Below are 13,157 nucleotides of genomic sequence, written 5' to 3' on the forward strand. Positions count from 1 at the left end.
GAGAAAATGCTTATGAAATAAGATTCACCCAAATCTAGTGAATAAATCAACAAATCAAAGTGCAAACTTGGATTTGTGTTTCCCTTTATTTGGCTTGAAACTCCTTGGATTTGTTTTTCAGCCTTTGATCATAGATCACAATATATCTACTTATTAAAAGAAAAAAAAAAAGAGAGAATAATTTCAAGCCTCAAAAATCCAAAAAAGACTGATTAACTTAAACGAAAAGGCATATTACCATATCAACAATGACTGAGAATGTGATGTGCACCAAATGTCACCAGAAATCCATATAAACCACAGGATATTTTGCATCTTATTTTCAGAAGATGAAATAGATACTTCACATTGGCATCACAACAGGAACCACACTCTTAAGACAAATTGTGAAGACTTCACAACAATTTATCATCCAGTAGTCCTTCATCGTTTTTGGCTCCAATCAGTCAACTGGCTATTCTGAATGATGCCATTCTCGTTCAAGTATTCCACAAACTCATCTATAAGATAAGGCCAAGCACCTTCAGCATCGTAGTTTGATAGTGCAGGGTCTACTGTCTGCATGATAGAAGATACTAAGAGAATCAGTATTTTCATTATCACCACTAATGGTACCACCTCAACAGATACTCCACTCCACAACTATGTTTCATGTACCTCTTGACAAAATTTACAGAATAATACACGCTTCTAGTTGACATTTACAAATGCATGTGCTATACCACCTCAAACAAACCCTTGAGAATTACTTTTCTCATAAGGTTAATAAATTGGTTGACATTCACAGCAGCAAGGTGTTAATTACAGACTGCAAAATGGTTTCTTACAAGCTATACAGTAACCTCAGCCCCAATGCACTTGGAATGAAAAAGAAAACAAAGAGAAGTTGCCAATCAGAAACTCTTGCATTTGGCACACATTTTGTTCAGTTACAAAACTCGAATTGCTTATGTGTAGTTTCCCCACTCTGTCAAGGCATCCTATGAAGACCAACATCTTTGATGTCCAAAACTTCAACACTCCATGCAGTAAAGTCGGCCCCAACCAGACACTTGGTAGAAAACAAGTTGCAAGTAACCTCAAAACATTTTGACCAGTCACAGAAGTCCAATTCACCATCAATCAAGGCATTCCGTGAAAGACTACCATCTTTTACATCCAAACTTCAACATACCATGTCAGACCACATATTATGGAACAACATTCCATATGATCCACCATGATATGGACATGACTGAGTAGTAAAACATTTGCTGGGATCAACTAAGAACCAACTATGACTTTTTTATTTCCACTTGTTTACCCTCTACTCCAACTAGACATAGAAATGAAAGTCCATTTGGATCATTATATTGAAAGCTATCTCTCTCTCTCTCTTTCCCCTTTTTCTAGGCAATCAGCATGCAATGAATGATTGAAGCCAGTAATTTCAATAGATGATTACAACAATAAGATCCAACATGTTTCAGCGGCAAGAAAGTAGTAATAGATGGCAGTCTGTATTACCAACCAACAGCTTCAGTAAGACAGATGATAAGACTTTAACAAGACTTGCATAATGAATGGATGAAACATCAATATGATGCAGGGACAAGTATGGAACAGAAGACAAAACAAATAAATGAAGCAAATATTCTCCCCAGCAGCTTACTCGGAAGCTCTGTTGCTCATACTCCGCTCTTCATCTCAATGTGCACACTTTTACACAACATACCTGGGTAAGGATATAAGATCAGTGTGGACATAGCATTAAAACATCATACACCCTCTGCCCAATGATTGGTTGTGGTCTCATAAGCAAACCTTGGTTTGCAGTTGCAGATACCTTCAGAGTAAAAGGGGGGGCCAGGGGGCACACAGAGAGATTGCAATCTTTTGGAGAAAAGAGAAATGATGTGTCATCAGTGCCTTGACAATGAAATGAAAGGCATCAACTTAACCTCAACCACTATTTCGGAAGGACAAATGGATCCCAGTACCCCTAACCAGTTTTCAATTAGCATCCTCTGTATCATAGATTTTGAATTTTGACAAGCCAGGATCTTAGATCTATATCCATGTATAACAGTTACACCTGAGTCTGGGAAGCATAGATTGAAACTTTTAACTTACCCTAGCAAACTCCAAAAGTTGAGACCACGTGTCCCTGGAGATTGCTTTGTTATGTCGGGCCTGGTTCAAGTGGCATCAGAGCATAAAATGTGATTAGAAAAACAACTAAAAGTAGAGATTGATACAGAAGAAATACAAGCAACCTCATAAAATTTCAGGATATCTGATAAAACTAGACAGGACAAAGGATAGTAGGCGTGCAATTTTATGGAGCTCATTATCAATGCAAACACTGCACCATTTGCGAAAGAAATAAATAAATAGCACACCAACTTCCTGATTCTTCTAAATTTTATAGCTATAAGTTCATGCTAAAGATATTCCTACTAAGACAGCTATCAGATATTAATTAAACTTTACGAAAGAATATTAGATCACATTTCTTCACAATTTAAATCTAAACAATGAATATTGTACGTTAGAATTATTACCTCAAGTATACAGTTTACTATTGCAGGTCAATTAAAAATGGTTCCTTCTGAATTGGAGACTATATCTTTATTGCAGCCCATTCCAAAACAGGATTCTTCTAACAAAACTAGGAAGGAAAGAGCACAATATATTTCAAAGGTACCTGTAAGAACTGGCACCAATGGTCAACCAGTGGCCATTGCTTCTCAGCAAACAGCAATTGCCACATACCAATTGCAGTATCCAATGCCAAAGATTTCTGACCCTGAGACAGACAATAAAAGATCAGTACCTGCATACATCGAAACTCTATACATTCCCCAAATTAACATTCTAGTTGAAATTCTGAAAGCATCAAATCTCACTTCAAAGTAGATTTATACTAAATATATAGCACAGAACCAAACATCAAGCTAAAGGCTAAAACTTTGATTTTGTAACCTAAGCATCCGAAAATGGATCTAACACAGGAGTAACCGTGTGAGGCAGTCAGTCACTGACAAGGAAAAAGAAACACCATGCCAACAAAGTACTCTGCATCCAAACAAACTTTACAGCAAGTCTGAAACTCTTCAATCAATTGCCAGCAAATTATCTATCTGCCTAGAGAAAACTTCCTATAAAGGATGGTTGACGTATAAAGATAGTATACCTTTTCTTTCGCCCAGCCAAATGCAAAGTTATATATCTCACGAAACTTTTCTGCGCAATCATAATTAGCAAAGATCAAATCCAGTTTCCATCAGCAACAACACAATATGTTTACTTAAAGTCACAACATATTAATAAACCTAACCTATTTGAAAAAAGCTAATTCTCTGCATATATCTCTAATAAAAGAAGCTTCTTCTGCCAAATGCAACATGTATGACAAATTAATAATTTTTTTATTGAATACTGAAAATTATACTCTATGGAGCATCGAACTTACGTTCATCTTTCAGCTCAGAACGCATGAAAGATATCCTCTCACGAAACTTCTCCAAAGAATCTATCCTGCCATGAAAAAGTATAACTTTCTGTCAGTGTTCTCAACATGGTAGGTCTAATTTACAATCTAATATCATTTCAAGATAGAAAATTAGAAAAAAAAAGAAAAAGGACGTAAACGCTCACCCCAGTGCCTGCAACCCAATGAAGAACTCCTGCTTGGAATATTCACACATGGTAGAAGCCTTCATGTGCCATGAAACAACTAACTGCAATTTACTACAGTATCAGCATAATTGTCCACGAAATATTGAAGCCAGATAGCAACAACTTGTAAGACATCTTGTGAAATCTCCTACCATTCTTCTAACTATTTATGACGATGTCCAAATTCCATTTAATAGTTTCGTACAAAATTTAACTTCAAGTACCTCAAAGCTGTCATCATTTTCATCAGTAACCACCATAGGAGTTGGAACAACTAAGCTAGCCAGCATGGATGAAAGAAAAATTCTAAACCCTACCATTCTTACACCTCATTAGCTTTTGCTAAAGCCAAAATTTTGCTGTCACTACACTCTAAATGGAAAATCATTTACATCCAACCATTACTTGACAAATAATTTAGAAAGAGTTGCATCACCATTTGTCAAGACTACTACTATTACAGTATGCAAATTTTGAAACTAATAGTATTCACATTGTGAACAAGCAAAGACAGTGGTTACATACAGTTAAAAGATCAGTGGAAAAGGTGGTAAAAGTTGCCTACAATGTCAGTCAGATTCTGAGACCTTTTTACAACAATTTGGAACCCCAAGTAAAACGTAAGCTAAAGAGGAAAAAAAACATGCAGAAAAATAACAAGTTTCCTTCATATGAATGCCTTTTATCACAAGAGATAGTACTTCAGGAGACAGACATACCATAACAATATCTTGAGGATCCACCTGTCAGAAAATCGAAAGATCCCATGTGTCATTCAAATGATTTATCTATCTTTGAAAAAATAGAAAAGCACAGGAAAGGTATCGAAACTTGTCAGGCATAAAATCGTAATTGACCAAAAAGGCTACCTGGAGGTCATTGCATAGGAGAGTGATACCATCAGCAAGTATCATATCAGCGTAGGGATCTGCATAAACCATCAGTGTAAGTATTTTTGATGAAAGGAGTCGTGCAAGCTACTAAATACAATCAAGGGATTAATATATGAAAACTAAGCAGCAGATAATAAAGTTCTAGATTCCTATCAAAATGAAAATAAGAATATATCAATATCTCTTACCAAGAGAAGTAGTTCAGCAGTATTTTCTGTTAATATTCCATCTACAATACTAACTAAAACATAACCACAAAATTAAGGCAATTCTCTATCCCCATCTTTTATAATATTATTTTTTATGGGCCCTAAAGAAAGCCATACAGCAAGTACGAGATGGGAAGACAAAAGAAAAGAAAAGCTTACCTTTATATCTGTTATAAAGCTTTTCCAAATGTCTAGTATCAGTGTAACTTTTAATCTGAGGCTGGCTGTAGAACACATCAAAAGCTCCTTCAAGATGCCAATCACTGGCCTTCAAAGCTTGAAGAGCAATTTTCTCACTGCAATTGTATAAGAAATGCATATAAATTCATGAAAAAAAGAACTCAAAAAGGAGACCAACCACTAACAAATAAATTGATTACAGACTGCAAACCCATAATTTTAACACAGTAACTGTAAAAAAAAATGGCATTGGCATACGCATAAAGATACAGTGATCACCAAAGGAGTATTACAAACAGGCTAAGTAATCAAGACGCAGCAGCAACATAATGGACCAAAAGTCAAGCATCTATCTGTTTTCCAGGAGCATGTCATCAGTGTTAGGTTTAGCTAATTTTCACATTAACATCATTCTCGTTTATCGTTATTGACTATGGTGATTTTAAAGCCAATACACTGCAGCTCTTGGGAGCACCAAAAGCCCCTTGTGGGCAGAAGCCACTGCCAAGGAATCAAGGACATCACTAGAGATTAGGCTTTCATTCATTTTAGACGCTAAGACAAGAATTGAAGAAATACCAACAAGGCTATTTTATGACAAAAAGATCACCTTCTTGACTTTTTTTCATTGTATACATTTTCACTTTTGTTTTTACTATTCATTCTCTTACCTCCTTATTTTATCTGATACATAAAAATTCTTAATAATTTGTTAATCATGCAACAAAAATGATGCCACAAGAACCTAGCATCCAATTTCTCTAAAGAAAGTAGGGTAACCTGTTTTATTAATTTTCCCTTGACAAAATTTTTTTGAAATGAATGACATTATTTTTTTGTGTAAATTTCACATAGACCCCTTGTTGTTTGACATTTTCTCACATAACACGTAAGGTACTTTTTTTCCTAAATAAAACCTTGTGTTTTACTACCGTTCTCACAGGGGTAACAGTGTTGAATTTTCACCAAAAACAGACAACAAGACTTTTATAAGTTACACTAAAAAGACAAAACCATTATATCTAAAAGTCTTATTTCTTGGATTTGAACCCTAAATTCCCAAATCCTTCTCCAAAGAGAGAAAAAGAGGATTGAACCTACTAAAACGTCTAGAGAGAATCGGTCCAAAACTGAGAAAAATATCAGAAAAAGACAAGAAGAGGCTTTCTTGCTACAGAAGAACATAAAAGTTTTTGGTGTTTGAAAAGGAAATAAAAACATTATTGAAAGACATATAAAAGTACAATAGTCAACAATTAATTTGAAATGGAGGGGTAAGATATGATAGCGGGAATCGATCGAAGATTGCTAATTCCTTGTAGTTTAAGTTGCTTTCCTTTTGCATTTTGCAGGAATTTGAAACATTCTTTAGACAAGTAAAGGTGAAGGACATGTTATTGGCTCTAAGAAACCAAGTAGAAAAAATCATCCTAAACAACTCTCTATGCCACCTTGGACTATCATACCACTTTGAGAATGAGACTGAAGAGCAATCAAGATACCTTTTTGTTTCATTATCTAAACTTATTGATGATAAAGACTATGACTTCTAGAGAGAGAATCGATATAAATCCCTTATATTTAAAACCTTTTGTCCATTGAGAACATTTTTAATCACTAACAAACAATGAAGAATGCTAGCTAATCCAATATTGGATTTTGTATCACATGTGTTTTAACAAGTTTAAGGACAGTGATGGTGAGTTCATGGAAGTCTTAGCTAGTGATGTCAAGGGCATTGTAAGCTTGTATGAAGCTAGCCAATTCAGAATAAATGGCGAGAAAATTTTAGATGAAGCCCTTGTTTTAACAACAAAGCACTTAGAGTCCTTAGCAGACCAATCAAGTCCCCATCTTGGACTAATTTTTTCGGTTGCAAGTAAACCACCACTTGTCTTTTTCTGATTATTTTTCTCTGTTTTGGATTGATTCTCTCCTTAGAAGTTTCAATAGGTTCAATCCTCTTTCTCTTTGGGGAAGAATTTGGGAATTTAGGGTTAAATCCAAAAAACAAGACTTCAAGGATTTTATTGGGTTTTTAGTGAAATTTATAAGGATCTTCTTGCCCTTTTTATGAAAATTTAACACTAAATAGTAGTAAAGCACAAGGTTTTATTTGGGGGGAAAAAAACCCCAAGGTGTTATGTGAGAAAATGTCATACCACAAGGGTCTATGTGGAGTTTACCCTTTTTTTTTTTTTTTGACAGCCAAATGAATTTATTGCCCGAGTGTTTTGCTGCATATGAAAATGCTTCCTTAGCAAGTAGCTTACAGTAGTGGCAATAGCAATCATTAGAAATTCCACAACGTAGTTATTGTTGTTGCATGGACTCAGAACTTTATGGTGCCTTACCTATGTCAACACACACAAACAAGTGGGGGTATGAGATCTTCATTTGACACAACACCTGATATTAGGAATCAACTTATTCACATGAAGAAGATCTAAAAACTAAAAATAAGAAAAGATATGGAGGCTGGAGAGAGATCATTAGGTCAATGTTTTTCCATAATGCTATCACTATTGTTGAGAGATGGGGTTCTCAATCTCTATCAACTAGTGGGTTGGCTCCAAATATGGAAGGAAAAAAAAAAGGCTCAACCACAAGTTCACATCCTTCCTTTTCCAGACAGAGAAAGGTATGGTGGGAGGGACTTCAAGTTTGTGCAACTAGAAGAAAGAAAAGGTAGATTAGAGTTTTCTTTTCATTCCAACTAGGGCTTGACAAAGTGGTTGACCATCGGGCTAATAAATCCATTTCAATAAGTTCTATATTTCCTTGAAAACTAAAAAATAAAGGATACTGTCATAGTCCAACTAAAAAAAATAGGTTTTTTGGGGATGGAAACAGGTATTTTTTTAGTGGGTATCTTACCTTACCCGAACCGAAATAACAGGGTTCAAGTACCCTATAAATGAGTATAGGTAGCATTTGAGTACTAGATATACCACCCGTGTCAGCTTAGGGTAGGGAACTAGCAGATGCCATGGGGTACCCATTACCTCAACCGATATAGGGATAAAATTATATAGTAATATATTCATTATATTTTATTCTTTCTTGTCTTTCTTTAATAACACTGTTACACTTCCATTCTTTTGTTTCTTTATTATTTGGAAGATTCTCCAGCTTCATTTCCTCATCTCTAATCTCTCTCCTTGCATTGTTCCTTGTGCTGCCACCAGCCCATTACCATCACCAAGCACACATACCAAAGCACTACAACAGCTTTGCTTTTACTCTTTTGTCATATCCAACTTCTTTTTCCATTTTCCCATTCTTATCTTCTTCATTCTATTTCTTTCCGCAATATATGAACCTTAGATCTGCATGTTTTCCCCATATTTAAATATATTTTGTAATTTTCATGGTGATTGATTTGATATTTTTTATGATCATTAGAGATTTTTTCAATGGTATTCTTTAGATTGTCAAAGTTTTCTCTAGATCTAAAACTAGATTTGAGTTTTGGAAGAGATATTTCTTGATTTGGATTATGACATTAGCAAGTTTGGGTAGCAAACAAGTAACAGCCATCAAGTTTCTAACTGGACGTGTATTAAGATGCTCTTTTAAACGGGTTCAGGTTTCTCAATTTTTTTAATTGGGTTTGCGTAAGGCAAAAATAACAAGTAATAATCGGTTGCTATCCCTCATGTTTACATATATTGGGCTCTATCCTAGCTGATGATTACACAAATTCCAACTTCAATTTATAGGTTTGAGATAATTAAAAAATATATATTTAACTTTTTTTTATGGAACAAAACTATTAAATTAATACTAGTTAAAATGAATTTGATTGAGGAAAAGATTTTAAATTCTTTATTTTGGTTTTTTGGTCAAGACAAAAATAAAAAGAAATTTATTTCTATAAGGTATTATATTTATACATTTTTGTGACATTTTTTACAAGGCATATCCACGTAGTATCCTATTGTTACACTCTTTTTAGTCAACTCGGCAAGTTCAAAGTAGAAGGTGAGTAGGACATATTGACATATACCCACGTCAAACATCCAAGCCTAAATCCAAGTAACTTAATTTCTGGCTGGTCACACATTGCTGCAACCAGCTCAACATGTAACAACTGAAGACTAATAAATGGTTTTAGAGCCCAATCTTCATGGTCAAGTTTGATGATAGTATTCACATCATGGTTGTTGAAACTTGCTGGCTGTTTTTTCAACTGGTTTTATAGTTGGTAGATGGTGATCTTGCATGCTTGTTCCAGAATATGATTTCTGGTTTCAACATTCTATTCTCCAAAATCCAAGCGAAGTTTCTGGTTCCTAGAAAAACTTTCAAGTAACTTGACTCCTTCAAGAAAATGAAACACCATATTGTGTTTAAGTGTCTTCTAATAAGCTACTTTTCTGCAACCTAATTGAACTTTGAAGGATGCAAGTTGAATTTAAGACACTAGTAACTGATCATTCAAGATTGCAAGTGAACGTATAAAATCATCAAAACAAAAACAATTAAAAATGGAAATCAAATAACGCAAACAAACATTAAGTAACTCATCGATGTTTGGTTTGAAAATATTGATAGATAAGAGACAAATTTTCATTTTAGTGAAATGATGGTCTCTTACATTACATTTGGATTCAACTTAGTAAGGGAAGCAAAAGGAAATGAAAGGAAAGGAAAAAGGAGCTTTAAAAGTAAGGAAAGGATACACAATTCCCTTGTTTGGATAGCTACTAATGAGGAAGGGAAAGGATATACATTGTTCCATGTATACCCTTTTTAATATACGTTTCCATGAATCATGTGATTGGTCTTGCAATGAATTCCTAAAACTCAATTATTATTATTATTTTCAATCCTGCCATTGATCTTTAACTAAAATAAAGGAATATTTTCAGTAACAAAAAAGTCATTACAACCATTTTTTTGTAAAAAATTCTTAAAATCAAATAACACATGGCCAATTAGAACAAATCAAGCCTAGAGTTAAAAACTACTAAAATGCTCAGTTAAGCAAAAAAGCACATTCCCAAAGATAATAACAAGAAACATATGGTGTGCTAGCATTTAATTCTAACCATTGTTTTAAACAAGAAGCTTTTTAGTTTTAGGTTAAAAGGTCAAAATGAAAAAGCTGTTGATGTGAGGAGATGATTAGGAGAGGCCAAATGAGGGTTTATGAGAAGCTACAAGAAAGCCAATTGGGCAGTAGACGAGGATTACAAGACTATTCAGAGGAAATGGCTAGTCTGAATGGGAGATTTCAAATGGCTTTGTTTGAATATTGAAGAAATAATAAGGGCATTATAGTCATTTCAAAATAAAAGGAAATTTTATTATTTTATTTTTCCCTCTTCTCCCCAGATTTGGCATATCAAAAAAGGGCAATTTAGGGGAAAAGCAGCGGTTCTCAGTACCCCTTCCTTTCCTTTATTTTAGTTGAAATGGTAGCCAAACAAGGGAAGGGTTTCCCACCTTCTGCTCCTTACCTTTCCATTCCCTCCCCTCCCCTCCCTCATCTCATGACTAGATAAAATAACAATAATATGTTGAATTTAGTTTTGCAACTAATAATCAACAAGAATAAGGGGATATAACCCACACCCCTGGTACTTACAGTATGTACAGACTAGACAAGGGGAAAAAGTACATTAAATGTAGAAGAAATTCTTGGTATATATGATATGGTAGGTATTAAAGCAATCTGAAGCAGTTCAAGTTTTAGAAAGGAAGTAAAGGTAAGAACAAATTTATATTAAAAAGTGGCTATAATGAACAGGTAGATGGGTTTTATATGATTTAGAAACTGCAGTGCTTAGCAGAATAATGGTGTATAAAAGTGGATGCAATATAGAACAGCATATATATACACGCACGCGCGCACGGCAGCTCCCTAAGGATTATATACACACAACACAACACACACACAGAAACAGACGTGTGTGTGTGTGTATGTATGTATGTATAAAACTCCTTTTAGATTAAAGTGTAGTTTAAAATTCAAGTAGATACAACGGTTGGGCTTGAGAGGTAATATAGAAAAGTTAATAAACTTTCTTATTATGAGCATAACTAGAAAGAGAAGCAAGCATAGTGACCAACTAATAAATAAGTTAATTAAAAGGAATTAAGTTAATTTCAACTCATTCCAATTAATTGACTCCATCATGACCCAAGACAAAACTAGAAATAACCTTGGATTCCTACCATTTAGCAAAGACAACATTCTAAAATCATTTTGTTCCAATGATGATCTCAACGGTATTTGTCACGTTTTTCACGCTGACACTATTTGTGGCAACTAAAATATATATTTGAATTAAGAAAATGTATTTTTAACATTTTAAGGAAACTCCAACTCTTCATTGGTCAACTCATTATGCTAAAAGATAAAGCAAGTGACAGAGTGACACAATCGCAATGGGTTTCTGAGAGACAGGCAGAAGGGCTCAAGCCAAGTTTTCATCAATCTGATTCATCACTGGCAGCTGCCTATACATCTATCAAAAGACATAACAAGCTGAGTATGACGGGCTCATTTGGAAGTTATACAGTCATTAATAGTTAGCGTCCTATTTTTAAGTTCTCTAGTCAAAATTTTTATTGTTGTAGGCAATTAATCTATCCTTCCACTATCCTCTTAATTCTTTAAATGTCTATAATACATTTACTTTAAACATAGCTCATAAACCTTTCTTCCAGCCCATTTTCCAACTACTTCTACATTCACAATAATTTTGAAAGTAAACCCCATAAATACCCAAAATTTAACACTAAAACAACAAATGAATATCAGGTTACCTCGCTCCAGTTATTGTCATGAACTGCTGGACTTTGTCCCGATGCCCTCTGCCCAGTTTGTGCTGTTAAGAAGAACAGAACCAGATTACATTACATAAGCTAGAAATGTTATCACACACCATGCATATGTAGTTAAATAGCTTTACAAAAGATGATTTTACATTTTATCTATACGAATGAACATATTCTGTAGTGAAGAAAAATTAATAAGAAATAACAGTTTAAAAAATTGGGAAAATAAGGTTGTTTAGCGAGTTGGGTATATTTCCAAGTCAGGGCTAAATATTTAAATATTTAAATAAATAATTCCAAGTTGAAGTGACACCAACTATGCAATTGGCATTATATATTACTATAGAACAGAAATAGAAGAAAACAGGTGCAAACCCCTCGACAACAGTCAAAAGAATTTAGTACAGATCAACACAATCTAAAACAGAGAAAAGAACACTCAGTGATGAATTTTCTCCCTTCTTTCTTTTTGTTCTTTTTTTTTTTTATAATTCAGCCAAAACCCAATCTTTGTTTCAGTTAGTTTCCTCAATTATCGTTCTCCAGAACTCAGTTCCCTTCAATTTTTCAACCATAAAAGTTATGTGAGTACAAGATAAATCTATATCTGTAACAACCCAGAAGCAGAATTAGAGCAGAATTTAAGGAGCTAGTAACATCTGAACCAACAACAATTTCCATATAAAAGGCAGAAATCAAACACAAACACACACCAAAATCTCTTTTAAAAAAGAAAAGGAAAAGACAGAACTAACCATTTTGGAGTTTATTGTGGAAAATAAACAAAAACCCTAAAAGCGTCGAAAGAGAAAGAGAAAGAGAGAGTCAAACAGATCTTGGATGAAGCTCTGGAGAGAGGAGGAGGAAGAACTGGTAAGGTTTGGTTTCAGTTTCGGGTTTAACCTTTTCTTCTTCTTCTTCTTTCTCTCTCTCTCTCCCTCTCTCAGGTGAAAACTCTCTCTTTCTCTTTAGAAATGGAGAGGATTTGCAGGGACTAATGAGCAGACCCCAGAGCGACAAGAAGAAAGGGGAGTGAAACGGAGTGGCTTTTAGCTTTATGTTGGAGCAAATTGTTTTCGAGCCATTGGTTTTGGGAGTTTGGTCCGTAACTCTTCTCATGTTATGTCACGGCATGTCCTGTCTCGTGACATTGTCCACATTGCTGCCCCACCCTTTCCTATGGCCAGTTAGTCATAGAGTGCTTATCTATACCCAAACCTTCCCGAATCCTTTTTGTTTTTTTTTTTTCCTTTTTTACCTTCGGGAATCTATTCCATTCTTTTAAGTAATCACTTTTAAAACAATTTATATCTCTATTTAATTATTACTTAAAAATAAATATTCACCGTGAAATACATGTGATAACAATTCTAACTTATTAGAATAGTATCTAAAGTATATTTGATTACAATATATATGATGGTAT

At 34.4% G+C, this 13,157-nt stretch overlaps 1 protein-coding gene across 2 annotated transcripts; it reads right to left on the reverse strand.

The window, feature by feature from the left end:
• Positions 1 to 212: 212 nt before the first annotated feature.
• On the reverse strand, positions 213 to 12,827 carry LOC110428115 (defective in cullin neddylation protein). Of its 2 annotated transcripts, none has more exons than XM_021443831.2 (11): positions 12,487 to 12,823; positions 11,720 to 11,781; positions 4,922 to 5,058; positions 4,530 to 4,588; positions 4,380 to 4,403; positions 3,640 to 3,722; positions 3,455 to 3,519; positions 3,176 to 3,225; positions 2,687 to 2,788; positions 2,113 to 2,172; positions 213 to 558 (listed from the first exon to the last, which is right to left on the reverse strand). In XM_021443831.2, exons 1-11 carry the CDS (start codon positions 12,487 to 12,489, stop codon positions 424 to 426), a joined length of 780 nt encoding a protein of 259 aa, XP_021299506.1. In that variant the 5' UTR covers positions 12,490 to 12,823; the 3' UTR covers positions 213 to 423. The 2 variants fall into 2 exon arrangements, with proteins under 2 accessions (XP_021299506.1, XP_089641725.1); XM_089785599.1 differs by lacking the exon at positions 213 to 558 and adding an exon at positions 565 to 1,714 and having other exon boundaries at positions 12,487 to 12,827.
• Between the last annotated feature and the right edge of the window lie 330 nt (positions 12,828 to 13,157).

The sequence above is a fragment of the Theobroma umbraticum genome, unplaced genomic scaffold (genome assembly GCF_002168275.2).
Source record: "Theobroma umbraticum cultivar Fairchild unplaced genomic scaffold, ASM216827v3 scaffold_25.0, whole genome shotgun sequence".
Classification (NCBI taxonomy): Eukaryota; Viridiplantae; Streptophyta; class Magnoliopsida; order Malvales; family Malvaceae; genus Theobroma; species Theobroma umbraticum.

Bases quoted from the DNA above. Each gene is read 5' to 3' on its own strand.
- LOC110428115 (XM_021443831.2), bottom strand. The intron at 3,520-3,639 runs GTGAGCGTTTAC...TTTTCATGGCAG, and splicing joins ATTGGGTTGCAGGCACTGGG to GATAGATTCTTTGGAGAAGT. The intron at 2,789-3,175 runs GTATACTATCTT...TGTCTGTCTCAG, and splicing joins TTGGCTGGGCGAAAGAAAAG to GGTCAGAAATCTTTGGCATT.